This window comes from Oncorhynchus tshawytscha, unplaced genomic scaffold (assembly GCF_018296145.1).
Source record: "Oncorhynchus tshawytscha isolate Ot180627B unplaced genomic scaffold, Otsh_v2.0 Un_scaffold_7322_pilon_pilon, whole genome shotgun sequence".
NCBI lineage: Eukaryota > Metazoa > Chordata > Actinopteri > Salmoniformes > Salmonidae > Oncorhynchus > Oncorhynchus tshawytscha.
The window spans coordinates 353,138-379,000 of record NW_024609773.1 but is presented as its reverse complement, the minus strand read 5'-3'; the positions used below and the strand labels follow the sequence as shown (position 1 = coordinate 379,000).

The 25,863-nt window shown below is 47.6% G+C and overlaps 1 protein-coding gene and 1 long non-coding RNA gene across 9 annotated transcripts in view; both read right to left on the bottom strand.

Annotated features, from left to right (window-relative positions):
- Positions 1-25,569, bottom strand: part of tle3b (TLE family member 3, transcriptional corepressor b) — a 68,426-nt gene extending 42,857 nt beyond the window's left edge. For 3 of the 7 annotated variants that reach the window (XM_042317859.1, XM_042317862.1, XM_042317861.1), the window contains exons 1-7: positions 25,119-25,569; positions 24,239-24,443; positions 21,248-21,348; positions 20,911-20,974; positions 19,100-19,144; positions 5,919-5,981; positions 5,531-5,635 (exon numbers count right to left, since the gene is read on the bottom strand). In XM_042317859.1, the coding sequence (XP_042173793.1) occupies positions 5,531-5,635; positions 5,919-5,981; positions 19,100-19,144; positions 20,911-20,974; positions 21,248-21,348; positions 24,239-24,262 (402 nt within the window). In that variant the 5' untranslated portion in view covers positions 24,263-24,443; positions 25,119-25,569. The remainder of the gene's footprint in view (positions 1-5,530; positions 5,636-5,918; positions 5,982-19,099; positions 19,145-20,910; positions 20,975-21,247; positions 21,349-24,238; positions 24,444-25,118) is intronic. The other 4 variants (XM_042317860.1, XM_042317863.1, XM_042317864.1 and 1 more) reach the window with 3 other exon arrangements.
- LOC121845821 lies at positions 21,360-22,398 on the bottom strand. 2 transcript variants are annotated; one of them, XR_006082792.1, is made up of 3 exons: positions 22,299-22,398; positions 22,159-22,239; positions 21,360-22,036 (listed from the first exon to the last, which is right to left on the bottom strand). It is a non-coding gene; the product is annotated as an uncharacterized LOC121845821 (long non-coding RNA). The 2 variants fall into 2 exon arrangements; XR_006082791.1 differs by having other exon boundaries at positions 21,360-21,889.
- Positions 25,570-25,863: the final 294 nt, after the last annotated feature.

Below are 25,863 nucleotides of genomic sequence, written 5' to 3'. Positions count from 1 at the left end.
TAATAATAATAATAATAATAATACTCATTAAATAGAGGGATAGGCCTACACATACTGACGTATAGGGCAATATAAAAGTCTGGTCTTACTAGCAGTCTAATTTCTGTATTCTTTAGACTGTGTAGTGTCCATTTAGCCAGTTTGCTACGCTCCACCTAGATGAAAACCAAAGCCATATCTACGAGACATCTAATATGTAAATAATGAGGTACTAAAATGTACACAGAGGTTTGAGCCAATATGACTGCAGACAAATGCCCTCTGTGTGAAAAAAGGGACACACTCAAACCAAATGGAAATGTGAATTTGACACTCAAATCTGCAGCAAAAAAAAAAAACCATGCAAAGTGAACGAGTGGGTCCTCCAATTAGAAAATGTTTGGCCCAGAACCACAAAACGGGCGCTGGAATACATGTTTACATGAATGGTGTGTCCAACAGATGACCATTTACATAGGGGTTACTAGATCAGATATGCAAAACACCAACAGTAACCCATCTGTTAACCATTGATGTTGCCTTTAGGTACAAATCTGGGATCAGCTTTCCCTGCCCAAATCCTAACTTTAACCATTGGGGTGGAAACTTGTTAAACTGGTCTTAGATCAGTGTCTGGGGGAAACTTCATCCTGCCCTGTTAACCTTTATCTAAGAACAAGGCAGTGCTAAAAAAAGCTAGTAGCTTCACACATGACCTAAATGAATGGGCACCTAGTTTGTCTACTTGGTAAGATTAACAATGAACAGACCCGTGATTACTTCGGAATGGGTTAACGTTCTGGAACACCATGTGCAAACTGTTTGTACACCAACTGTGCTGGTTGTCTGGAGAGCTAGATTAGTGCACCTGTGTTATGGGAAGCAATGGGAAACAGTGTGTAAACTGTTGTCTGTCCAGAGCTATTTTACTGTATGAAACCATATAAACAGTTTGTATACAAACTGGCAGGTATGCAGTGTTGTAGTGGGGGTTGTAAACCCTGTTGGAATATGTTGTTTAGTGGAGCGCCCTCTCTCTCAGGTCACTCTGTGCTTGGGGAAGAGGACAGATTAGCAGGTAGTATATCTCCTGAGATAACACTGGCCTGGGGAGGGGAGACTGACTGACTACTGGGAAAAGAAATCTGACCCGGTCAGGGTGATTCGGTCAGGGTGCACTCTGTGTGTCACTCCCTTTCTGGAGGACTGGTTGTGTGAGTGTGTGTCGCTCAAGTTTTTCCACACCAATCTCGGCCAACCATTTCCGCATGGACCTCATTTTGTGCACGGGGGCATTGTCATGCTGAAACAGGAAATGGACTTCTCTAAAGTGTTGCCAAAAACTTGGAAGCACAGAATCATCTAGAATGTCATTGTATGATGTAGCAATTTGATTTCCCTTCACTGGAACTAAGGATCCTGAACCATGAAAAACAGCCCCAGACCATTATTCCTCCTCCATCTAACTTTACAGTTGGCACTATGCATTCGGGCAGGTAGCGTTCTCCTGGAATCCACCAAATCCAGATTCTTCCATCAGACTGCCAGATGGTGAAGCGTGATTCATATTTCCATTTGTCCAGAGTCCAATGGCGGCAAGCTTTACACCACTCCAGCTGATGCTTGGCACTGCGTATGTTGATCTTAGGCTTGTGTGTGGCTGCTTGGCCATGGAACCCCATTTCATGAAGCTCCCAACAAACAGTTATTGTGCTGAAGTTGCTTCTAGGGGCAGTTTGGAACTCTGTAGTGAGTGTTGCAACCGAGGACAGACGATTTTTACACTCTACAGCACTCGGCGGTCCCATTCTGTGAGCTTGTGTGGCCTACCCCTTCGCGGCTGAGCCTTTGTTGCTCCTAGACCTTTCCACTCCACAATAACAGCACTTACAGTTGACCGGGGGAGCTCTAGCAGGGCAGAAATGAGACAAACTGACTTGTTGGAAAGGTGGCATCCTATGACAGTGCCACATTGAAAGTCACTGAGCTCTTTAGTCAGGCATTCTACTGCCAATGTTTGTCTATGGAGATTGCATGGCTGCATGCTCGATTTTATACACCTGTCAGTAACAGGTGTGGCTGAAATAGCCGAATCCACTGATTTGAAGGGGTGTCCACATATACTTGTGTGTGTATATATATGCGTCTCTCTTCCTCTTCATCAGGGCTGAGTTAAGTCTATAGATCTTCTTTCTCAGACAAATTACTCTGCATTTGTGTCCCTCAGTGTAAAGATGACATAGTTGAGTCCCTTAGGTTTAAAGAAAACAGGGTTAAATGTAAACTTCTGTCACTCTCCCTGTCAATTTAGTTTCTCCCTCTGATAGAAGTTTGTGTGTGATTGTGTGTATGTGCCTCCATTTGACACTGGACATCGTTTAGTCAGACACGCACATCAACTAGCCAAACCCTGCTGGCTTCTGATTACCGTCAGATATTTAATGACCTCCCTCTTCCATCCCTCTATCCCTTGCTCTCTCCCCCACACAGTGGCAGCACGGAAATTGATTTCCTGCCATCTCTTCCTCCAACAAATAAAAGCCTGTTTTCATAGTGTTTGTGTGCCAAGCTGCTGAGCTCCACAGCCCTGCCCCTGCTTAATGGCAAAGGCGTGTCTGTCTGTCTGCTGAACAGTAAAATTAAACCACCTGGTGGCTGGAAGGAGAGGAGGAAGTAATTACCTTGGAAACGGGGGTCACAGTCTTGGCTCATTGCCTTATTTGAATTCCAATATCTGCCTCTGGCCGGCTTGACCCCACCTATGGGGCTGGCTAACTGCTAGCTAAGCGCTAAGGTCTTCAGGATAGCTACTGACAGCTAGGGGGTCAGCTAGCTAACCACTTAGTGCTGCAGGATAGCTACTGACAGCTAGGGGGTCAGCTAGCTAACCACTAAGTGCTTCAGGATAGCTACTGACAACTAGGGGGTCAGCTAGCTAACCACTAAGTGCTTCAGGATAGCTACTGACAGCTAGGGGGTCAGCTAGCTAACCACTAAGTGCTTCAGGATAGCTACTGACAACTAGGGGGTCAGCTAGCTAACCACTAAGTGCTTCAGGATAGCTACTGACAACTAGGGGTCAGGATAGCTAGCTAACCACTAAGTGCTTCAGGATAGCTACTGACAGCTAGGGGGTCAGCTAGCTAACCACTAAGTGCTTCAGGATAGCTACTGACAGCTAGGGGGTCAGCTAGCTAACCACTAAGTGCTTCAGGATAGCTACTGACCGCTAGGGGGTCAGCTAGCTAACCACTTAGTGCTGCGGGATAGCTACTGGCCGCTAGGGGGTCAGCTAGCTAACCACTAAGTGCTGCAGGATAGCTACTGACCGCTAAGAGGATCTTCTAGCTCGAACTAGTAAAAACAGCTAGCATGTTAGCTTTATATAATAGGGCGGAAGGAACAATAGATGTTCTAGGAATTTAGGAAGACGAGGTGTTGTCATTTCAGAGTGTTCAGATTCCCAGATGGGTCCGACTGCTCCTAGAAACACACAACACACTGGGCTTCAGGTCACCTCCTCAGCAAGCCCCTGGTTAACTGGATCAGGTGTGCACGACTGGAATAGATCAAATAAGTGGAATGAGGAGAGCTTTGACTTTCAGGGTTAAGGGATTACTAGGTACAGCCTTATTATGATACAGTCACAACATGGTTAGGTTCTATAGCCTAGTTTCCATAGAGCTCTAAGATGGTGTGTGGGGGGTGGGGAGAGGCTATAACAGTAAGTGTAATCTCAGCTTCAGGACACTACTGGTGAGCCTATAGAGGAATGAGAAGGCTGAGAGGTAGCGATGAAGACTGCACTGGCTGGAGCCCTTTATCCAATTAAAAACATCCTTACTGGCAAAGTGGAATCAGAGCAAAGCCCCATGATCTGATCAGTGTTACCGCTCTAATCTCAGCCAGGTCTTTACGTTACCCTCTCTGTGAATATCTCGGTTCACAACCAACACCAGCCACTCTCTCTCGGTTCACAACCAACACCAGCCACTCTCTCTCGGTTCACAACCAACACCAGCCACTCTCTCTCGGTTCACAACCAACACCAGCCACTCTCTCTCGGTTCACAACCAACACCAGCCACTCTCTCTCTCGGTTCCCAACCAACACCAGCCACTCTCTCTCTCGGTTCCCAACCAACACCAGCCACTCTCTCTCTCGGTTCCCAACCAACACCAGCCACTCTCTCTCGGTTCACAACCAACACCAGCCACTCTCTCTCGGTTCCCAACCAACACCAGCCACTCTCTCGGTTCCCAACCAACACCAGCCACTCTCTCTTCGGTTCACAACCAACACCAGCCACTCTCTCTCGGTTCCCAACCAACACCAGCCACTCTCTCTCGGTTCACAACCAACACCAGCCACTCTCTCAGCCAGCCACTCTCTCTCTCTCGGTTCCCAACCAACACCAGCCACTCTCTCTCTCACAACCAACACCAGGTTCCAACCAACACCAGCCACTCTCTCTCTCTCTCGGTTCACAACCAACACCAGCCACTCTCTCGGTTCCAACTCCAGCCACTCTCGGTTCACAACCAACACCAGCCACTCACAACCAACACCAGCCACTCTCTCTCGGTTCACAACCAACACCAGCCACTCTCTCTCGGTTCACAACCAACACCAGCCACTCTCTCTCGGTTCACAACCAACACCAGCCACTCTCTCAGCCATTGCAGGAGGGGGGCCCTTGAAGGACTGATTGCTGACTGAGCGACATACTGCTGACCAGTTGGGATAGTATGTATAATTGAAGATAAATTAATCAAAACCACCATGGTAACTGGTAAATCAAATAGACAGTGCATCACATAAGGTACATCAACTCATAATGAAAAACCAGTGGTGACAGGGGCAACGCTGCACATGGGAGGGGTATGGTGGTGACAGGGGCAACGCTGCACGTGGGAGGGGTATGATGGTGACATAGTGTGGCAAGCTAGTGCCCCCCTCCAAAGATCCTCTACCAGGACGCTACAGTAACCATCCTCTACCAGGGCGCTACAGTAACCATCCTCTACCAGGGCGCTACAGTAACCATCCTCTACCAGGGCGCTACAGTAACCATCCTCTACCAGGGCGCTACAGTAACCATCCTCTACCAGGGCGCTACAGTAACCATCCTCTACCAGGGCGCTACAGTAACCATCCTCTACCAGGACGCTACAGTAACCATCCTCTACCAGGGCGCTACAGTAACCATCCTCTACCAGGACACTACAGTAACCATCCTCTACCAGGGTGCTACTGTAACATCCTCTACATCAGTGTCCCAAACTCGGTCCTCTTCCCTCCCCGGGTGCACGTTTTGGTTTTTGCCCCAGCACTACACAGCGAAATTCAAATGAGTTGGTTATTTGAGCTGTGTAGTGCTAGGGGGGACAGACAGTGTACTTTGAACGAGAGAGATCTATGGGATAGATGGGCCTAAATGTTTGTGAAATGAGAGTTGAGACAGTATATTGCTAGTGGACTACAGGGCCCCTCCGTACATGCAGGTTCACCCCCCTCTGGCTGAATGAAGTAAAGTAAGAGGGGTACACACGGTGAGAGGCAGATTGGGAAGTCCACGTACCCCGATGATGGCATTGAGCTCAGTCATCGTGACCTGCTTGGCACGCTCAACAGCCTGAGCAACCTGCTGCTGGTGCTGGTGGGGAGAAACAGAGACCAGGTTTAGTCAACTTTAGGTAGGGTACTGTACAGCAAGTTTCCATGGTTAGAGAGCCTGCTTCAGAGACACAGATTTATTAAGACAGAATTAGGCTCATCTTGGGTTAAACTTATCAAAACCGTAACATGTGAACAGGGATGAAGCGTGAATAATATAGGGCCTGAAAAGAGGCTCTATACAACAGGCCTACACAACCATGGGAACACCAGAAGGTTTTTTATGTTAAGACTGCATTAGGATGGATGTGTTGGGTACTCACCTCTTGTGACAGGAAAGGCATGATCTGTGCGAGAATTGCGTTGAGCCGTTTAGCAATCTCAGTCTGGAAGAGAGAGGAGAGAGGAACATGGTGAGGACTACATCAGCAGCCAGCTTGGATTACTAACAGAGAGAGAGAGGACTACATCAGCAGCCAGCTGGGATTACTAACAGAGAGAGAGAGAGGACTACATCAGCAGCCAGCTGGGATTACTAACAGAGAGAGAGAGAGGACTACATCAGCAGCCAGCTGGGATTACTAACAGAGAGAGAGAGAGGACTACATCAGCAGTCAGCTTGGATTACTAACAGAGAGAGAGAGGACTACATCAGCAGCCAGCTGGGATTACTAACAGAGAGAGAGAGGACTACATCAGCAGTCAGCTTGGATTACTAACAGAGAGAGAGAGGACTACATCAGCAGCCAGATGGGATTACTAACAGAGAGAGAGAAGACTACATCAGCAGCCAGCTGGGATTACTAACAGAGAGAGAGAGGACTACATCAGCAGCCAGCTGGGATTACTAACAGAGAGAGAGAGGACTACATCAGCAGCCAGCTGGGATTACTAACAGAGAGAGAGAGGACTACATCAGCAGTCAGCTTGGATTACTAACAGAGAGAGAGAGGACTACATCAGCAGTCAGCTGGGATTACTAACAGAGAGAGAGAGAGAGCAGTCAGCTTGGATTACTAACAGAGAGAGAGAGGACTACAGATGGGATTACACAGAGAGAGAGAGAGAGACTACATCAGCAGTCAGCTTGGATTACTAACAGAGAGAGAGAGAGAGGACTACATCAGCAGTCAGCTTGGATTACTAACAGAGAGAGAGAGGACTACATCAGCAGTCAGCTTATTACTAACAGAGAGAGAGAGGACTACATCAGCAGCCAGCTGGGATTACTAACAGAGAGAGAGAGAGCTGGGATTACTACTACATCAGCAGCCAGCTGGGATTACTAACAGAGAGAGAGAGGACTACATCAGCAGCCAGCTTGGATTACTAACAGAGAGAGAGAGGACTACATCAGCAGCCAGCTTGGATTACTAACAGAGAGAGAGGACTACATCAGCAGTCAGCTTGGATTACTAACAGAGAGAGAGGACTACATCAGCAGCCAGCTGGGATTACTAACAGAGAGAGAGGACTACATCAGCAGCCAGCTGGGATTACTAACAGAGAGAGAGACTACATCAGCAGCCAGCTGGGATTACTAACAGAGAGAGAGAGACAGATTACTAACAGAGAGACTAGACAGAGAGAGGACTACATCAGCAGTCAGCTTGGATTACTAACAGAGAGAGAGAGGACTACATCAGCAGTCAGCTGGGATTACTAACAGAGAGAGAGAGGACTACATCAGCAGTCAGCTTGGATTACTAACAGAGAGAGAGAGAGACTACATCAGCAGTCAGATGGGATTACTAACAGAGATTCAGCAGTCAGCTTGGATTACTAACAGAGAGAGAGAGGACTACATCAGCAGTCAGATGGGATTACTAACAGAGAGAGAGAGGACTACATCAGCAGCCAGCTGGGATTACTAACAGAGAGAGAGAGGACTACATCAGCAGTCAGCTTGGATTACTAACAGAGAGAGGACTGACTACATCAGCAGTCAGCTTGGATTACTAACACAGAGAGAGAGGACTACATCAGCAGTCAGCTTGGATTACTAACAGAGAGAGGACTACATCAGCAGTCAGCTTGGATTACTAACAGAGAGAGAGAGGACTACATCAGCAGTCAGCTTGGATTACTAACAGAGAGAGAGAGACTACATCAGCAGCCAGCTGGGATTACTAACAGAGAGAGAGACTACATCACTACATCAGCAGCCAGCTGGGATTACTAACAGAGAGAGAGAGACTACATCAGCAGCCAGCTTGGATTACTAACAGAGAGAGAGAGGACTACATCAGCAGCCAGCTGGGATTACTAACAGAGAGAGAGAGGACTACATCAGCAGCCAGCTTGGATTACTAACAGAGAGAGAGGACTACATCAGCAGCCAGCTGGGATTACTAACAGAGAGAGAGAGAGGAGGACTACATCAGCAGCCAGCTGGGATTACTAACAGAGAGAGAGAGAGATCAGCAGCCAGATGGGATTACTACATTAGATGGGATTACTAACAGAGAGAGAGAGACTACATCAGCAGTCAGCAGGATTACTAACAGAGAGAGAGAGGACTACATCAGCAGTCAGCTTGGATTACTAACAGAGAGAGAGAGGACTACATCAGCTACTATCAGCAGTCAGCTTGGATTACTAACAGAGAGAGAGAGGACTACATCAGCAGTCAGCTGGGATTACTAACAGAGAGAGAGGACTACATCAGCAGTCAGCTGGGATTACTAACACAGAGAGAGAGGACTACATCAGCAGTCAGCTTGGGATTACTAACAGAGATTACAGCCAGCTGGGAACAGAGAGAGAGAGACTACATCAGCAGCCAGCTGGGATTACTAACAGAGAGAGAAGACTACATCAGCAGTCAGCTTGGATTACTAACAGAGAGAGAGACTACATCAGCAGTCAGCTTGGATTACTAACAGAGAGAGAGACTACATCAGCAGCCAGCTGGGATTACTAACAGAGAGAGAGAGACTACATCAGCAGCCAGCTGGGATTACTAACAGAGAGAGAGAGAGGACTACATCAGCAGAGCTGGGATTACTAACAGAGAGAGAGAGACTACATCAGCAGCCAGCTGGGATTACTAACAGAGAGAGAGAGACTACATCAGCAGCCAGCTGGGATTACTAACAGGGATTACTAACAGAGAGAGAGAGGACTACATCAGCAGCCAGATGGGATTACTAACAGAGAGAGAGAGGACTACATCAGCAGTCAGATGGGATTACTAACAGAGAGAGAGAGGACTACATCAGCAGTCAGATGGGATTACTAACAGAGAGAGAGAGGACTACATCAGCAGCCAGATGGGATTACTAACAGAGAGAGAGAGGACTACATCAGCAGTCAGATGGGATTACTAACAGAGAGAGAGGACTACATCAGCAGCCAGATGTGATTACTAACAGACAGAGAAGATGACAATGTCAATGTTTACACCTCTACCGCACCTTCCAAGAAACCATTTCAGTGTTGGTTGGTTGAACACACACACACACACCACTATGCTTGATAACACAGCAAGGGGGCATGCCCCCCCACCCACACACACGCCTAAATCCCTCAGTCCACTCCAGAGTCCATCTAGACCCCGGATGTCCCATTGCTCTTAACTGAAATGAATGGGGGGGGAGCTCTCCTTAAAACAAACCAACTCTGGTCTCCCTCTATCCCACATCCATTAGACAGCTGGCCTTATTTCATTAGCCGTTTGAAATATGATAATACCATTTGGGAGGAGGAAGACAAACCAGGGTAATACTTCACAATTACTACGCAGCCATTTCACAGAAGACAGGGAAAGAAAGGAGAGGGGAGGCTGCCTGACTAGCAATATCTATCACCAACACCATTGGTATAGAGCGGGGGGGGGGACAATACCTCAGGCCTGACGCAGACAGAGCACTTTAGAGCCCCACATTTGGAGGGTTGGACCCAGTTCTGCTGCTCTTGAATATCCACAGACATAGTTGCCAAAACACAACCCTTTTCCTCCCAACTTATTTCCAGAGAGGAACATAGGAGAGACTTGACACAAAGCTAATCTAATTTGACTGTGTTGGGGAGAGAAGAACTAATGGATTGTGGGGCAGATGGCCCAGCAGGTGTGTGTGAGCGTGGGACAGAGAGACGGGGGCTTTCTCCTTTGTTTCTTCACGCATTCCTCTCATTTTACCTTGTTTAATGGTAAAGAGGGGTTGGAAGAAAAAGGGGGTGGTAGTGGCCTTTTGCCCTGCTGTGGTGTCACTTCTGTTTTACTCTGAGGAAGGAAGGAAGGAGTGAGGGGGTGTGGGGGGAGAGAGACCTATTCTGACCTGTCAGGAACTCACAACCCCCTTAACCCCAGGCAGACTCCCCTCACATTTCTCATTCCCCTCCTCCAATCCCTCCATCTACATCCTCCCCCTTCCATTCCTGTCCCCTCTCTCTCCTGTTGCCAGGGCAACGGCGGCCCAGCAGGCCCTGTCTGGCGGTGGTGATCATTATGTAAATTGGGCCTGGGCTTGACCATAGCAGGCTGTAAAATCATATTACGCGCACAGAGGCAGGTCATTAAATAGAATTTTTCTGGGCTGTCGATCAGATCAGAGGGAGAAATGAATGGGGGATAAGAGGGAGGAGGAGGGGAGCGCAGGGAGTGACTAGTCTTCATCCCTGGAAACAAGAGACACACAGCTAGATCTGTAGAGGCTGGACTCAACCTAACAACCAAATATCCTCAGTGTTTCAACCACACTACACATAACATGCACAATAGACAACAAAACAGCCACCATTTTCAATCGTTCATTCACTATTCCTCGTATAAAGGGACTTGCATGGATTGGAATTGGAACGTGTTCTGAGTTGAGTTTACACGCTGTTCTTTCTGGATGAGCGGCTCGCTGGCACAAGCCGAGCTGGAACACCAGGTGCTCAGACAGCCGTGACCTCACCAACGGCGTGTTGCCTTCAGGGTTGGTCCAGGTTACAACATTCCTGGAACGTTCTCCCGACCTTAACGTGGACTCTGGAGGACCTGTTCTGGTCAGGTGCTCCTGGCTCTGACCAGGATGTATAGAAAGTGCTCTAGAAATACTCACACAAACCAGGAGTTAGAAATCCTTGAGCAACAACTGTCACTAATCTTGTCTTTTCTCCTCAGAGGCAGGCATCCTCTCTCCTCTGAAAAGGCCTAAGATACCGACTGACCAAAAGCATCCAGGGAACTCCATTCAAAAGCATCCAGGGAACTCCATTCAAAAGCATCCAGGGAACTCCATTCAAAAGCATCCAGGGAACTCCATTCAAAAGCATCCAGGGAACTCCATTCAAAAGCATCCAGGGAACTCCATTCAAAAGCATCCAGGGAACTCCATTCAAAAGCATCCAGGGAACTCCATTCAAAAGCATCCAGGGAACTCCATTCAAAAGCATCCAGGGAACTCCATTCAAAAGCATCCAGGGAACTCCATTCAAAAGAATCCAGGGAACTCCATTCAAAAGAGACAGAAAGAAACACTGTTATATCAGCTGTCAAAAGGACAAAACTACTCAGATGTCAGGAGCGAATCACTAGCCAGTAAACATAGAGGGGACAAGTAGCAGAGTTTCAGTAGAATACTGGTCAGATGTCATTTTATGGACACTTGTCGAAGAGCTACTTTCACTACACTCATTCAGTAAATAATACTACCTCATAACACCTGTCAATTACCAGGGACCTTATAATATTACCCCAATACATAACTGTATAGATCCCCCCCATCACATTCATATGTTGGAGACCAGAGAAACAAAATGGTGCCAACGAGTATGGACGACGGTGTCGACTCAACGCCAACAGCTTTTAGGCCAGGAGGCGGATAAAATAGGGTATTGTCATGTTAAGCCAATGAAAACCAAGCCCTTGAGAGGCGTGGCAGTAAAGGCTGTTCACTCCGGCTCCACAATTACAGGTCCTCAGTGGCTCGGAGCTGTCTGGTGCTGCTAGTATAGAGGCCTCTCAGAGGATGGCCTTGTCAACAGCTCTGTGTTGAAAACCATTTGCCTGTTTGTCGCTGGAAGCTGCTAGCCGAGTGGAGAGGACGAGACTGATGAGGTTTCAATTGGCAGGAAAACAACCGGTGACAGGGAGTCACAGTGTCACACGCTGAACGAGAGAAACAGTGGTTTATGATCCACACACATTTCCCTCTCCGGCTCAAAGACGTCACGCTATCATTGCAATCCTCTGCCTTACTAGCAGCATCTCATTGTTCATGAGCAGCAGATCCCTCCTCCCAGCACCTCATCAGCAGATCCCTCCTCCCAGCCCCTCATTGTTCATGAGCAGCAGATCCCTCCTCCCAGCCCCTCATTGTTCATGAGCAGCAGATCCCTCCTCCCAGCACCTCATCAGCAGATCCCTCCTCCCAGCCCCTCATCGTTCATGTGCAGCAGATCCCTCCTCCTGGCCCCTCATTGTTCATGTGCAGCAGATCCCTCCTCCCGGACCCTCATTGTTCATGTGCAGCAGATCGGGGTCTAACAGTTTATTGATGTATGCATTTACCTCCCTGTTGATTGGCTGGGAGCTAGGCCAGGGGCCACTCCTAATAGGCAGGGACACACTACTGAGACCTGACAGACAGATGCTACTGGAACCTGACACACACACACCCAGGAGGGAGGGCTAACTCACACAATCCTCCATCCTGTAACAAGGAGCATAGAAAACTGTTGCTATTTTTCTACAAATCACTAAGTTCATTAGGGGCCTGGAGAAGACAGACAGACACACAATATTTCCTTCAATTATCCCTGCAACCAGATACTTACTTGTCCATTCCACTGGATCAGCATTCTGACTGACACATAACACCCAGTAGGGTGGTTGTGTAACACAAAACGGCTTCAACGAGACCTTCATCGTCTTGTGGGACTGTAGCAGCAGATCCAGGCTGACCAGAATGATGAAGCACGTATCACAAGACACTAGTAACCTCCATCCATGTGTGTGTTCTCCCAGGCCGTTTGTTTTGGCTCACAGACAAGTCGACTATCATCACCTTGGCAAACAATTCCTAGAATCCTGTGGAAATTATTCATTTGAACAAGCTCTCTCTCTCACACACACACACACACACACACACCTCTCCCTCCCACTCAGGCCACAAACAGGACTTCCCTAAATAAAGCTCCCTCTCAGTGAAGCCTCGTTATGGACAAGCAGGGGAGGAATTGAGCAAACACACAGTGGAAAAACAGAGCGCCTAAGGAAGAAAGCCCAGGTTTTCAATCAGAGCAACAGAGGGAGAAAGAAAATATGAGAGAGAGAGAAAATATGACAGAAACTAAGCAGCGAATAAGATGGAGTACCCTCTGAACTCCTCACACTGACACACAGAGCTCAGAGGGCCTCGTTGCCGTGGCAGCCTAATGAGCTGTGCTAATTAAAATCACTTATTGACAGCGAAACGAGGATGATTATCTCCGCCCCGCACCACCCTTGACACCCCACGGCGCCGCATCATCATAAGAGCTCTGTCAAACCCCCCAATAGAGCCCTGTGCTGCCGACCCCCCATAGAGCTCTGCGCTGCCGACCCCCCATAGAGCCCTGCGCTGCCGACCCCCCCATAGAGCCCTGCGCTGCCGACCCCCATAGAGCTCTGCGCTGCCGACCCCCATAGAGCCCTGCGCTGCCGACCCCCCCATAGAGCTCTGCGCTGCCGACCCCCAGAGCTCTGCGCTGCCGACCCCCCCATAAAGCCCTGCGCTGCCGACCCCCCCACACCTCCTCTCCCCTCCCTTCACCACCAGTAACCTGGATAAGAGGAGAGATGCTCACTGTTTACACCTCCTCTCCTCTCCCTTCACCACCAGTAACCTGGATAAGAGGAGAGAGATGCTCACTGTTTACACCTCCTCTCCCCTCCCTTCACCACTAGTAACCTGGATAAGAGGAGAGATGCTCACTGTTTATACCTCCTCTCCTCTCCCTTCACCAATAGTAACCTGGATAAGAGGAGAGAGATGCTCACTGTTTATACCTCCTCTCCTCTCCCTTCACCAATAGTAACCTGATAAGAGGAGAGAGATGCTCACTGTTTACACCTCCTCTCCCCTCCCTTCACCACTAGTAACCTGGATAAGAGGAGAGATGCTCACTGTTTACACCTCTCCCCTCCCTTCACCACTAGTAACCTGGATAAGAGGAGAGATGCTCACTGTTTATACCTCCTCTCCTCTCCCTTCACCAATAGTAACCTGGATAAGAGGAGAGAGATGCTCACTGTTTACACCTCCTCTCCCCTCCCTTCACCACTAGTAACCTGGATAAGAAGAGAGATTCTCACTGTTTACACCTCCTCTCCCCTCCCTTCACCACTAGTAACCTGGATAAGAGGAGAGAGATGCTCACTGTTTACACCTCCTCTCCCCTCCCTTCACCAATAGTAACCTGGATAAGAGGAGAGAGATGCTCACTGTTTACACCTCCTCTCCCCTCCCTTCACCACTAGTAACCTGGATAAGAAGAGAGATTCTCACTGTTTACACCTCCTCTCCCCTCCCTTCACCACTAGTAACCTGGATAAGAGGAGAGATGCTCACTGTTTACACCTCCTCTCCCCTCCCTTCACCACTAGTAACCTGGATGAGAAGAGAGAAATGCTCACTGTTTACACCTCCTCTCCCCTCCCTTCACCACTAGTAACCTGGATAAGAGGAGAGATGCTCACTGTTTACACCTCCTCTCCCCTCCCTTCACCACTAGTAACCTGGATGAGAAGAGAGAAATGCTCACTGTTTACACCTCCTCTCCCCTCCCTTCACCACTAGTAACCTGGATGAGAAGAGAGAAATGCTCACTGTTTACACCTCCTCTCCCCTCCCTTCACCACTAGTAACCTGGATAAGAGGAGAGATGCTCACTGTTTACACCAGACTGATGTCATCATAAACACTAGTGTTCAGTGGGGAGCGATGGGGGTGGGGGGTCTTATTGATAAAGAAAAGGCGAGCAAGGGAGAGGGCCAGTCCATTAACATGTTTACACAGCAGTTCCATCCTTCCACCGCCCATCCTCCCTCTGTTTACCTCCAATCCTCCCTCGCTCTTCCCACCTCCCATCCTCCCTCGCTCTTCCCATCCTCCCTCGCTCTTCCCATCCTCCCTCGCTCTTCCCATCCTCCCTCGCTCTTCCCATCCTCCCTCGCTCTTCCCATCCTCCCTCGCTCTTCCCATCCTCCCTCGCTCTTCCCATCCTCCCTCGCTCTTCCCATCCTCCCTCGCTCTTCCCACCACCCATCCTCTTCCCACCACCCATCCACCCTCGCTCGTCCCACCCACCCTCCTCACTCACTCGTCCACCTCCCATCCTCCCAACTCCTGTCAGTGATAAGAGCCTGACAGAACCTTCTAGGGGATCTAGTTCCCCGTGGGACACATTTGGCACACACACAAAAATATGCAGACGCACATACACACGCACACACTTCTCATCCTGATAAATCAGCCATGCTGCTCCAATCCACCATCCTCCCACTGATGCCATTAACCTTGCAAGACAGCCAGTTCCCCTCTCCCCTCCTCGACCAGCCTGCCTAAAGCCCATCTACTCCTCCTCTTCGACCAGCCTGCCTAAAGCCCATCCTCCTCCTCCTCGACCAGCCTGCCTCCCATCTACCCCTCCTCCTCCTCGACCAGCCTGCCTAAAGCCCATCTATTTGCCTGCCTAAAGCCCATCTACTCCTCCTCCTCGACCAGCCTGCCTAAATACCAGCCTGCCTAAAGCCCATCTACTCCTCCTCCTCACCAGCCTGCCTTCCTACTCCTCCTCCTCGACAGCCTGCCTAAAGCCCATCTACTCCTCCTCCTCGACCAGCCTGCCTAAAGCCCATCTAGCCCATCTACTCCTCCTCCTCGACCAGCCTGCCTAAAGCCCATCTACTCCTCCTCCTCGACCAGCCTGCCTAAAGCCCATCTACTCCTCCTCCTCCTCGACCAGCCTGCCTAAAGCCCATCTACTCCTCCTCCTCGACCAGCCTGCCTAAAGCCCATCTACTCCTCCTCCTCGACCAGCCTGCCTAAAGCCCATCTACTCCTCCTCCTCGACCAGCCTGCCTAAAGCCCATCTACTCCTCCTCTTGCGACCAGCCTGCCTAAAGCCCATCTACTCCTCCTCCTTCGACCAGCCTGCCTAAAGCCCATCTACTCCTCCTCCTCGACCAGCCTGCCTAAAGCCCATCTACTCCTCCTCCTCGACCAGCCTGCCTAAAGCCCATCTACTCCTCCTCCTCGACCAGCCTGCCTAAAGCCCATCTACTCCTCCTCCTCGACCAGCCTGCCTAAAGCCCATCTACTCCTCCTCCTGCCTAAAGCCCACCAGCCTGCCTAAAGCCCATCTACTCCTCCTCCTCGACCAGCCTGCCTAAAGCCCATCTACTCCTCCTCCTCTCGACCAGCCTGCCTAAAGCCCATCTACTCCTCCTCTTCGACCAGCCTGCCTAAAGCCCATCTACTCCTCCTCTTCGCCCATCCAGCCTGCCTAAAGCCCATCTACTCCTCCTCTTCGACCAGCCTGCCTAAAGCCCATCTACCAGCCTGCCTAAAGCCCATCTACTCCTCCTCTTCGACCAGCCTGCCTAAAGCCCATCTACTCCTCCTCTTCGACCAGCCTGCCTAAAGCCCATCTACCCCTCCTCTCTCGACCAGCCTGCCTAAAGCCCATCTACTCCTCCTCTTCGACCAGCCTGCCTAAAGCCCATCTACTCCTCCTCTTCGCCCACCAGCCTGCCTAAAGCCCATCTACTCCTCCTCTTCGACCAGCCTGCCTAAAGTCCATCTACTCCTCCTCCTCGACCAGCCTGCCTAAAGCCCATCTACTCCTCCTCTTCGACCAGCCTGCCTAAAGTCCATCTACTCCTCCTCCTCGACCAGCCTGCCTAAAGTCCATGTTCATACATCATATTACAGTGCTAATGACACACAGGCACAGCCCATCTCTCACTTCACATCACACTGAGAAGGGGGTGGGGGGGTAAAGAGGAGGAAAATAAACAAGGAAAGAGCGAGAAGCCAGGAAAGACAGAAGAGAGATGAAAGGAACCAGAGGGAGACTAGAGAAAACTGCGTGATAGATGCCACAAATCACCTCGCCACTAAAAAGCCCGCTTCACGGCCCCGGTGGATATTGACAGACTGTTTGACTGAGCAGCGTTCCCCCTTCCGCTCTCTAAGGTGGCCATTTTGTCTGTTTCTCCAGTAGTGAGGCAGGTCTAATGTCTCCTCCACTCACAGCCAGGCTGAGGCTGAGGGAGCCCTCTGGTTGGCTTCTCCTGCTGATTAATACTTTCTGCTGAGAGGCAGCGGACCTAATGAGGTTTTAGACTGGCTGGCTCTGCATGCTGCCTTTAGTTGAGTCAGACTCGTCACTGGGAGAAACACACACACTAAGTCCTCGCCAGACTTCACTTTAATCTTATCAAAGCAGCCCCATCAGGCCGCCTGCCCAGCTCGCTGTTTAGCCCGTCAGCGTTTTCACAGACAGGAAGGGAGTCGGTGTGTGTTTGTGTGTGTGTTACTTGAGGAGTGTTTATGACTGAGGGCATAGACTAAGGTCTCGTATGTGTGTGTGTGTGTGCGTGTGTTTCTCAGGAGGCAATGAGAACGTGAGGTGTGTGTCTGTCCCTGTGTGACTGAGAAGCATTTAAGACTGAGGGCATCGACTAAGGTTGTGTGTCTGTGTGATTGAACAATCATAGCTCTTGCTTTCCAATCCCCTACAAACAGACACACCACAATGTGTCAGACATAATGAGTACGTTACATGCACACAGTGTGATTATTTGTGAATAATCAGATTAATATAATAGTTTGATTAAAACATTTACATTATTTGCAAGAAAAACAAATTTCCCTAATAATAATAATAATAATCCTGTTTCCATGGACACATCTGAAATCAGGCTACCTGATGGCACTCTGATAAATGCAGAAAATTACCAATCAAAATAAACGTTCTACCACAGCGACCATGTTATTTTTGGGAAGCCGATTTGATTCTCAGTTTGGACATGTAAAGTTTGTAAGGGAAAACTATTTCTAAGACACATGCATTCAGTTGTTCAGAACTTGTCTGGCACTAAAGAGGGAGGCTCTCGGCTGGTGCCAGCACAGGCGCAGATCAAATACACCACTGGAACAAGAGGGAGGCTCTCGGCTGGTGCCAGCACAGGCACAGATCAAATACACCACTGGAACAAGAGGGAGGCTCTCGGCTGGTGCCAGCACAGGCACAGATCAAATACACCACTGGAACAAGAGGGAGGCTCTCGGCTGGTGCCAGCACAGGCACAGATCAAATACACCACTGGAACAAGAGGGAGGCTCTCGGCTGGTGCCAGCACAGGCACAGATCAAATACACCACTGGAACAAGAGGGAGGCTCTCGGCTGGTGCCAGCACAGGCACAGATCAAATACACCACTGGAACAAGAGGGAGGCTCTCGGCTGGTGCCAGCACAGGCGCAGATCAAATACACCACTGGAACAAGAGGGAGGCTCTCGGCTGGTGCCAGCACAGGCACAGATCAAATACACCACTGGAACAAGAGGGAGGCTCTCGGCTGGTGCCAGCACAGGCACAGATCAAATACACCACTGGAACACCGGTGTTTACATGTCCTAATAATTGCTCAGAAAAGCAGGTACCTACTGCCGTAAATCTGTTTATTATCACATTATTATTGTGCATGTAAACATACTCAATGACTCACAAGCCGATGTCACCATCTTCCTTCACTTAACTGACAGACACCGGGACCGATAGAGCGCCCATGCGCTGGACCGATAGAGAGCCCATGCGCTGGACCGATAGAGAGCCCATGCGCTGGACCGATAGAGAGCCCATGCGCTGGGCCGATAGAGAGCCCATGCGCTGGACCGATAGAGGGCCCATGCGCTGGACCGATAGAGAGCCCATGCGCTGGACCGATAGAGGGCCCATGCGCTGGACCGATAGAGGGCCCATGCGCTGGACCGATAGAGGGCCCATGCGCTGGACCGATAGAGGGCCCATGCGCTGGACCGATAGAGAGCCCATGCGCTGGACCGATAGAGGGCCCATGCGCTGGACCCAGAGGGCCCATGCGCTGGACCGATAGAGAGCCCATGCGCTGGACCCCCATGCGCTGGACCGATAGAGAGCCCATGCGCTGGACCGATAGAGAGCCCATGCGCTGGACCGATAGAGAGCCCATGCGCTGGACCGATAGAGAACCCATGCGTTGGACCGATAGAGAACCCATACGTTGGACCGATAGAGAACCCATACGTTGGACCGATAGAGAACCCATACGTTGCACTGATAGAGAACCCATACGTTGCACTGATAGAGAACCCATACGTTGCACTGACAGAGAGCCCATACTCTGGACAGATAGTGAACCCATACGCTGGACTGATAGAGATCCCATACGCTGGACGGATAGAGAACCCATACGCTGGACGGTCAGAGAGCCCATATACTAACAACCACTCTTTCAAAGTAGAGAGATGAGGATAATGCTACATACCTGTTTGTGCATCTCAATGTTCAGCCCATAGGACATCTCATAGTACTGGAAAAGACAAGAGTCACATAATGAAACATTCACATCCCATTCATTTACTAGTTAGAATATGAAAAAAAGGAATATAGTGAACAAGTGAGAACAAGCTGAGTGTTCCATGGGAAGCAGTCTGCATGTCAGAATGCTGGACTCCTGAACATGGCTAAAGGGAGAGAACTAGCTGTCGTAGCCCTTTAATGATTAACACTTGAAATCCCCCACCCAGGCTGGCTCAAAGGCTGTAGTGATGCCTCTACTTCTCCCTCTATTTCTATCCTTTTCTTTGTTCTTCCAGCTCTTTTTGGGAGTCTAAGGGGTGAGCGATGTGAACCGTGGGTAAATGCTAAGCTACAGGACTCCAATCCACTTCTTTTGAGCACAGTCCGATTTTAAAATGCTACGTTGCTAACTCAATCAGTCTGGCGAAATACGAGTCTTTCAAAACAAATAGATTGTTGTCAATCGTAGATTAGACATCCATAGCGATACTCACTATCAGGGCGTGAACTGGCGGCTGCCAGATGAGGCCTAGTTAGTCCATCCTGTTTATCTAACAACCCCCCTCTCACACACTACCGCTAAACCAGTGCATGCATTTCCTCAGAATAAAAAAATAATGTTTAACTAAAGTACCAGTGCGTTTGGTTAAAATCAATCCTGGCGTGTACAAATAAGATAAGAGGAGTTTATATGCACGGGGCCTCAGCTCAGAGTTTGGCCTCTGTTACATCATGTCTAGGGACTGACTGGTTATTTTCCATTCATTCACCAGCCCTTTTTGTGTTACCCAGAACCTCAGCTAGGCTCTTTGAGTTGGATCAATGTTGTAGCTTGACAGTAAATACAAATAACGTTGTACCATCTATACTTACAATTTCTATTTGATCATGGGGGGCTTTGAAAATGATTTTTTTTTTGTTCAAAAGGGAACGTTTGAATGTGGATCAGTTGGAGCTGTTGTTTTGGAGTTAAGTCACATTCTAAAATGGCAACAATGTAAAGGTTAATAGTGCTATTTGTTTTTTTTTAATGGTAATACTTCACTATGTCCTCTACTTGATGAGGTCATTCAGCCATAGGCCACAGTATTGTCTGCAAGTCATCCCAGATAAGAGGCCACCGCTAAACAGCCAGGCTAAAATATAAAATGCCATACTCCACCGTGACTAACTAGTTGTCTACCTGGCCAGGGGGTCCCTTCTATCCCCCTCCCCAAACCCTCTCCATCCTTAATGAGAGCCCTGGGTGTCTTAGAAGGCCCTGGATGTGTCAGGAAGGCCCTGGGTATGTGAAGGCCCATAGGCCATAGCTCACCCTGGGAGAATACTGCCCTAAATAATCAGCTTCACACACAAAGCCAGCAGGCCAGTCATTAACCCTTAGGGGGTCAGAGGCATAAAAGAGGCCACGGAGCCATTATGACCCCCCCCCCCATCATCACAAAGCCCCGTCCGTCACGCCCTGTTATCAACGGCCAGACATTTGACCTCTGGTGGAGATTCACAACAACCCCCACCTTCTCTATAGGTGCACACACACACTTCCTCCAATCACAGGAGGCCCCAATGTCCCTTTCTGGACAATCACCACACAGGGATGATCATGAGTCAAAAATCTCAAACGCACCCAAAAATGTAATTCAAATTGCCTCTGCAAACAAACACGGTTGCTACCGTTTCATCTGAGGGAAAATAATAACACATCTTACTAACCATCACATGCAGGGTTTTAGTTCCAGGAAGTGATTGTACTTGTATGTAGTGTGATATTCTTACCATGACATAGTGACGCTGCATCTCTGTCTTCTCATTGGCCAGTTTGTCGTACTCCACTTTGAGACTGAAAGAGGAGAAATATGGTCCATTATTATGAGCCAATATTTATGCTTTATTACATAATTAATACATGTTAGTCCATTTCACAGAAATATTTGGTTAGAAACACAATACACCATAATCATATAGTTGTACCATGTGAAAAATCTAAATTCTACATACCCAAAATCAACTTGATATTACCAGTGTTAAGAGACATCTCTAACTAGATTGATCATGAGTAGACTAGCCTGGTTCTTTCAGCTGAAGTACATCCTCTAAAAATGGATGTCATTACCTGTGGTACTGGGCCTGCAGGAACTGAAACTCGTCTTTGATCCTGTCGCAGGACTCGGCCACGGTGAACTTGAAGCCAGGCTGCCCTGGTTGGTGTGGTGCCTAGAGAAAAGCAGTGTTGATATCAATAACCCCAATGAAGTGGTAGTGCAGCCACACCTATTACATCACGCCTAGATCTCAACCCATTTCTATAACATACAATAACACATAACGCCTAGATCTCAGCCCATTTCTATAACATAACAGACTACAACACATAACGCCTAGATCTCAGCCCATTTCTATAACATACAATAACACATAACACCTAGATCTCAACCCATTTCTATAACATAACAGACTACAACACATAACGCCTAGATCTCAGCCCATTTCTATAACATAACAGACTACAACACATAACACCTAGATCTCAGCCCATTTCTATAACAGGCTACAACACATAACACCTAGATCTCAACCCATTTCTATAAAATAACAGACTACAACACATAACGCCTAGATCTCAGCCCATTTCTATAACAGGCTACAACACATAACACCTAGATCTCAACCCATTTCTATAAAATAACAGACTACAACACATAACACCTAGATCTCAGCCCATTTCTATAACATAACAGACTACAACACATAACGCCTAGATCTCAGCCCATTTCTATAAAATAACAGACTACAACACATAACACCTAGATCTCAGCCCATTTCTATAACATAACAGACTACAACACATAACACCTAGATCTCAGCCCATTTCTATAACATAACAGACTACAACACATAACACCTAGATCTCAGCCCATTTCTATAACATAACAGACTAAACACATAACACCTAGATCTCAGACAGACTACAGCACATAACAATCAGACCATTTCTATAACATAACAGACTACAACACATAACACCTAGATCTCAGCCCATTTCTATAACATAACAGACTACAACACATAACGCCTAGATCTCAGCCCATTTCTATAACAGACTACCTAGATCTCAGCCCATTTCTATAACACAACACATAACGCCTAGATCTCAGACAGACTACAACACATAACACCTAGATCTCAGACCATTTCTATAACATAACAGACTACAACACATAACACCTAGATCTCAGCCCATTTCTATAACATAACAGACTACAACACATAACAGACTAGATCTCAGATCTCAGACCATTTCTATAACATAACAGACTACAACACATAACACCTAGATCTCAGCCCATTTCTATAACATAACAGACTACAACACATAACACCTAGATCTCAGCCATTTCTATAACATAACAGACTACAACACATAACACCTAGATCTCAGAACAACACATAACACCTAGATCTCAGACCCATTTCTATAACATAACAGACTACAGCACATAACACCTAGATCTCAGCCCATTTCTATAACATAACAGACTACAACACATAACACCTAGATCTCAGCCCATTTCTATAACAGGCTACAACACATAACACCTAGATCTCAGCCCATTTCTATAACATAACAGACTACAACACATAACACCTAGATCTCAGCCCATTTCTATAACATAACAGACTACAACACATAACACCTAGATCTCAGACCATTTCTATAACATAACACCTAGATCTCAGACCATTTCTATAACATAACAGACTACAACACATAACACCTAGATCTCAGCCCATTTCTATAACATAACAGACTACAACACATAACACCTAGATCTCAGCCCATTTCTATAACATACTACAACACATAACACCTAGATCTCAGCCCATTTCTATAACATAACAGACTACACACATAACGACTAGATCTCAGCCCATTTCTATAACAGACTACAACACATAACACCTAGATCTCAGACCATTTCTATAACATAACAGACTACAACACATAACACCTAGATCTCAGCCCATTTCTATAACATAACAGACTACAACACATAACACCTAGATCTCAGACCATTTCTATAACATAACAGACAGACTACAACACATACACACATAACACCTAGATCCTAGATCTCAGATCCATTTCTATAACATAACAGACTACAACACATAACACCTAGATCTCAGCCCATTTCTATAACATAACAGACTACAACACATAACACCTAGATCTCAGACCATTTCTATAACATAACAGACTACAACACATAACACCTAGATCTCAGACCATTTCTATAACATAACAGACTACAACACATAACACCTAGATCTCAGCCCATTTCTATAACATAACAGACTACAACACATAACACCTAGATCTCAGACCATTTCTATAACATAAGTCCATTTATAATCAATAGCAACAGAAAGATGGCAAAATAGTATCATCATCCTTCATCATGCTTTCTTAGCCTCCCTCTCCTATAGGCCTCTCTCTTCCGTGTAAAATTATTTTTGCTGCTGCTGAATGGTGGTTTGTCAGTGTGGTACCCAAACGTTCCCTTGAGCCCTGCCTGGTGGCCGCTTTTATAATGGTGGGAAGAACCACTATCACTCAAGAGTGCGATGACAGAGGCGGGTCAGTGCGCCCGTCCTCAAAGAGCACGGGAAGGGGGGTGAGCGGAGAGAGAGAGGGAGGGGAAATCACAACCTGATTTGTGAGGAATTCAATGCATGCCAATGATGCCGTGCAGTAAGCTCGATAATTACAGCATATCCGCTACTGCTTCAATGCAGCAGCTTGGAGGAATTTAGAGGGGAAAAAAATATTCGCTCTGAAAATATTTTTTCCCCCTCTTGCATATTGGCCGTCTTTCGTTTTTAAAACTGCTCATTAGAATCTTACACGTGAATCGATTGTTTATTTGCAGTTTCCTGTCGAAACGTGTTGTCGAGCGCCATAAACAGAGGGACTAGGCTACTCGACGTGCAGACCATAAATAGTAAGGTGCAGATCACGAGCTCGTGTCTGACAAGCTAATTATTTTGAAGGCGGTACACTTGCATGAATTCGCATAATAATCTCAAGAGCTGGGATACTTACCGGATGCCGGCCCTGTGGATACATCTTGAATGTATCCTTTTTTGAGGGAAATCGGGGGATACTTCAGTAATCCGAGTAGATGTGCGATAGTCCGCCACCCCTCCCTGTGCGCACAAGCGGTCGGACAATGCCAATCCTCCGCGGCGGAGAACACACTTCCACCCTCCGATCTCTCGATCTTTATTGTTGATTTTAAGCCCCTTTCCTTTCAACATCACAAACAAACATAACAAAAAAGCAGAACAGAATGGATATTAGCTAAATGAACGGAGTATGCAATCGGAACACGCACATAGCTTCAAAATATGCTCGTGACGACAGCAAGGAAATACTTGCTGAATTTAGTCAATGGCATATGCAGATTATAGCCTCTATAATTTAACTCACTATCATCGCCTGGTCCGTCTCTCAAAAATACATGTCATAATAAGCCGCTATTCTCGATTTGCAAATATTTATCCGACATGTTAGGAAATTGTGATATCTAAATGGGTTTGCTTGACAGGTTTGTTGGCGTGTCAAGCCTTCACGCTAGAGTGATAATAGGCTACACTAGCAGACGAAAAAAACTACAATAGGCGCGTAGCACGGGTAACAATTTATCCCAAACCAAAAAGACCAGCCTCGCTACAATCAAAGTTGATACAATGTATCGTGTTTATATATTATCTGCATTCGCAACAAATGTAACAATTTGCTGTTCGCCGAGCTGCAGTGTTCGAGCGCCACTGGAAAACAGAATATACGACAAAGCGGGCTGCGGGATTATGACATTCAGTCCACCAAACTTGGTTATAAAACACACTGCTGTTTTCAAAGTAGCCCAGCCATGAAAGCTACCCGTCTTGTTAGCGGGCTCTTCTCGGGTCTTCTTCTTTACCTTTGTCTCGATTGATTCCCCTCCCCTACGACGGCAATAATCCCTCTGTTGAACGAATTTTCACAATCCTCGGCTGGTAACCTTCCTTATGAGAATGAAAAAATGATCCAAAAGTAATCGCTGGTTACATGGAATCCTTGTCCCAGCCGAGCCTTGGAACTTCGGTGATCTCGTGGCGCCGCACGACCTGCCTCGACAATGCCTTTCAGATCCGACGTCGGAGAGCCGTCGATTACGACGAGTTGTTGACCGCATAAAACTTCCAAGAAAGCCTTTCTTGGATAAATGCAATTATTGACGAGTCTTCTAGTAAATCCAAATACAATTTTGTAAGTTAAAAGAGGTTAAATCGTAGAAAAGTTGGATGTTGTAACGAAGCAATTGCTTGCATTCGATTTACCCAGTTTTTCCAACGCTTGCTGTACCACACACAGACTGTGCACTGACACGAGGACTCAACTGCCGCGAGAGGGCCTCTCACAAGCCAATCGGATTCTCCGAATGAGTTTAGCTGCATTAGCCTATCAGAGACGGATGTCCCCACGTGGGGTGCATAGTACCCTTGTGTTCCCATTGGACTGTGATATATGACCTCATATCTTCGCCATTTTGGATCTAAACTGGTATTCAACTGACGAACTTGTAATAAACAAAGGTAATTATAAATGTTTCTGCCACAAATGTCAGAATATACTGTTTGACTTTTAATCATTGATATATTAAATCCCTCATGTGATGCAGACAT